The 3975-nt window shown below is 39.0% G+C and overlaps 1 protein-coding gene across 1 annotated transcript; it reads right to left on the bottom strand.

Moving 5' to 3' along the window:
• Window positions 1–1189: 1189 nt before the first annotated feature.
• Window positions 1190–3004, bottom strand: LOC125226225 (cuticle protein 8-like). The gene is made up of 4 exons (XM_048130143.1): window positions 2969–3004; window positions 2267–2677; window positions 2021–2187; window positions 1190–1367 (listed from the first exon to the last, which is right to left on the bottom strand). Exons 1-4 carry the CDS (start codon window positions 2978–2980, stop codon window positions 1298–1300), a joined length of 660 nt encoding a protein of 219 aa, XP_047986100.1. The 5' UTR covers window positions 2981–3004; the 3' UTR covers window positions 1190–1297.
• Window positions 3005–3975: the final 971 nt, after the last annotated feature.

Genomic DNA, 3975 nt, shown 5'->3' with positions numbered 1-3975 from the left:
AAAAACGGCCCAAATATCTATTTAAAAATACTTTCCAACTAAAAAATTGACCCTAGCGAAAAAACTTATATAACCTTTCTTATAGAAAATTTTATGTAAATATTTTCTGTTTAACATAATTTTTTGCTGTGGGCCACCGTTTACGAGGTATTGACGAAAAACGGAAAAAAACTTTCTTACTTAATTATCAATTTATATATTGATCCTATCGAAAAAACGTACATAACCTTTCTTGTAGGAAATTTTATGTAGATATTTTCTGTTTAACATATTTTTTTGCTGCGGGCCACCGTTTACGAGTTATTTACGAAAAACTAAAAAATTGACTTTCAAGATCGAATGGCAGGGTACGGACCCCACCTCATGTCATGGCATTATTTTTCCATGGCTATTTAGATCCTCATCTTTCAGTGGTAAAAATGACAGACTGCCTCAAGAACCTTTTTTGGATTTTTTTTTTTTACCAATTTGTACCGTTCTGGCACGGTGAAGGACCCGGCCAAATGATCTGGCATAAATACTATGCGACTTCTGAGGAACTCTATTTTCACTTTTTAATAATTCCAGGTTGCCTCAAACACCTTTTTTGGGCCTCAAAAAATTAAATCTTCAAAAATTCATAGCTCGATAAAGCCCCGCTCCCCAGCTGCCAGACTTGCAGACCTGATGTTGGCTATGATCAGAGAAGCATCTGAGCATCTTTCCAGGTTGCCTCAAGGACCTACTCCAAAATCCTGCCAGCTCTTGGACCATAATAATATAATCGGATTCATGAGGAATTGAGGAAACTCCTCAAACCTTAACGTTATACGTATATTCATTTGTGTTGCCATCTAATAATTAAAGCATTAAAAGCAGTTTAAAAAAATACTTACACATTTCTCCATAATCCAACATTCGCAAGTAGCTTTCACCAGAACCCGAAAGGCGACGGTTTTTTTTCTTAAAAATTATTATTATTTTTTTTTTTTAATGTTTGTTCCTCGATATCTCCGTCGTTACTGGACCGATTTAGAATTTTTTTTTTTGATTGAATGTAAGTATATGCATACAGATTGGTCCCATTTTTCTCAGAACCCAGTTCTGATGATAGTGACTTTGGGATTTTTTAAACTAAATACCGTTTGAAATCAATTTGCATGCTTGATGTTTGGCTTGAAATCCATCAGTTTCGAAATATAAAACATGATTATTCGTTTATTCAGTAACTTTAATGACTCCATTGTACATTAAAATAATAATAATAAATAAACAAGGTACAAGTCTTGTTTGTAAAGCTTATTCGTTAATGAGAGATCTAATAATGGTGGTGCTGAGAAGAGTACACGTGGTGACTAGGTCCTGAGTTCTCCACGACCGCGTTGAATCTGAAATTTAAATGTTTTTATAACACATGTATAATTAATTGGTACCACTTTCCTGATTTAACGGGTTCTTATCAGTAGGACCTTAAAGCTCGATTATTCTCGTTATCAGAACTCGTTCGTGAACGGGTTTGTTATTAAACCACCTGTTGAAGGGTCGCGTGAGGTCATTACTCATACGGCAGACACCGGAACGTGCGCCGTACCGGTTCGACCACCACATGATAACATGTAAACATGTGCTAAAGTTACGGCCGATTACGTATAAAGCTTCCTGGGAAAGCAATGTCAAATATGACCAGCAACTCGTTAAATGACCACATTTACGCAATTCGGGGAAAGTTGCAATGTCATCAACTCGCGCTGGACATTGCGTAGAATTTAATGACTTGCAGAGGTTAAGGCACGAGACTCAAATTAACGCAGTAGTAACAATGCGTCTTATTGTTCAAATGTCCTTGCTGGTCAAATAGTTAATGATAGTAATCGCAAAGTTTTCAATACCCATTGCTAAGGTTGGGAAAAGATTACTAATCATGAGGTCAAATGGTGTTACTAAGTTATTGTTTTGGTTTTTTAGGAACATGACCTCAAGCTATAATTCAAGCTAAGGAGGTAACCCGGAAGACTGAAAAGAGAGAATAAGAGATTCTTACCCATTGTGGTCATCAGCGGTGTAGGTGACCTTGCGGATGGAGCCATCGGGCTGCAGCAGAGAGTATCCGCCCTTCACGACGTCTCCGTCGCGAATCTCGTGCTGAGACTTGTGGTCACCGGTGTGGGGGTCTTCCACGGAGTAAGAGTACTGGTATTTGGGGTGGGCCTATAAAAATGTATCACTGTAGTAGGATATTTAAGACTTAAGGTGATTTTAGTATATTTCTGAAATTAGGAATACTTACGTATGTGTCATGTCCGTGGTGATGGGAAGCATAACCGTGGTGGGCAATAGGAACGATATGGGCAGCATGATCCAGGGGGGCGATGTGGGCGATGGTGGCTCCATGTGCGATATGTCCAGCGTGGGCGAGAGGAGCAGCATGGGCGATGGGAGCGGCGTGGATCAGGGCAGAAGTGTGCAGCAGGGGAGAGGCGCCGTAGTGGGCATCATGGGCGAGGGGAGCAGCGTAGTGGCCACCATGGGAGTACGCGTCATGACCAATGGAGGCGTAGTGTGGTTCAGGAGCATAGTGGGGATGTTGAACCACGTTGTGCTGGGATGATACTGAATAGCCGTGATCGTGGCCGAGACCATGGCCTAGTCCTAGGAGACCAGCTTGAGCTGCCGCCACCACGGCACTAAGGGCTAAAATCTGAAATAGATAAACAGGTTTAACTGTGTCCAACTGTATATAAACTTCGAGATACCTTCGGGTGTTTTTAAATTATTGGCTTTAAAACACTTTCAAAGACAAAATCTAGTTTAAGTAAAGTTAGTAATTCACAGCAGCTTATTACTTTACTCTTATCTCAAATTAGGTATCATTAAATTCTATTTACTGAGCTATTTCAAGCAAATCACGAGCTAAGCCCGTATTAACCGCAACGGTTTACTTTTGACCGGTTAGCCCTATTTAGGTAGCTTTTAAATATTAGCGACTCACTTTGGTGAACATGATTTTTGGATAGAGATGCGTGACTGACATACATTTGATAAGCAGCAGTGGTTTTTATAGAAGTGGTGTTAAGTCGGTGGGGCGTGGGCTCTCAGCGCGTCCCCAGAGCGCAAGGTCGTCGCTTTGTCTTGCGCTCTCACATTACATACTATCAACCGAATGATCGTTACTTAACGAAAATACGCCCAACCAAGATAGTATGCGTACTTATAAGAAAATGTAGTAACTTTAGTGAGCTTTACATGTAGTTACTCTGTTCTTATTTTGAATTTCGTCTTGTTATTGTAGGTCAATGAGGTCTAAGAAGCAAGCGCGATCAGTCGATGTTTGCTTCTGATCTTCTTAGGTGTTGTCGGGGCGGCCGTGTGGTTTGCACCAGAGCCTATTGTTACATACCTCGACAGATTAAGATATATGTTATCATTTAAATTGTAGGTAAATACGTATAGGTATGTGACAATAGTATAATTAGGTGCTAATGAGATATTTTCTTTCATGGTAATGTTACAACGGTAAACTCTGATAAGTTGTGTCAAGTATACCAGAATAAGATTGTGTTTCATACCCTTTTGTGTCAGTATGTGCGAGTTTGTTCTGTCTGTTACACATAGTTTCACCGCCACTCAGTTTTTCGAGCTACATTTTCGTGTGTGCCCCGTCTAAATAATTAATGTAAAAAATGTTGGTTCTTCGATACTATTCACATCTAGTTCAGTTATTAAATCATCACAAGTAAATGAAGAAAGTATAGTGTTTTAGTTGTACTTTTCACTGGATTAGCTTCGTATCAAAAATGAGTTCACATACATTTTACATACTTTTTCTTCGCAACTGTGGAATTATCAAATAGTGTAGTTGTAGATAATTTATAAAATAAACAGATTTTAATGGGAACTTTTTACAATATTAAAAAAAAACTTCAACATGACATTTACATAATCGATGGAATCAGGCGTTACTTTGCGGAAATCCATGTTAATCGTAAACTAGAACTT

This window comes from Leguminivora glycinivorella, chromosome 5, assembly GCF_023078275.1.
Source record: "Leguminivora glycinivorella isolate SPB_JAAS2020 chromosome 5, LegGlyc_1.1, whole genome shotgun sequence".
Taxonomy (NCBI): Eukaryota; Metazoa; Arthropoda; class Insecta; order Lepidoptera; family Tortricidae; genus Leguminivora; species Leguminivora glycinivorella.
The sequence above is the reverse complement of the archived record's forward strand: the minus strand, read 5'-3'. Positions and strand labels throughout refer to the sequence as shown.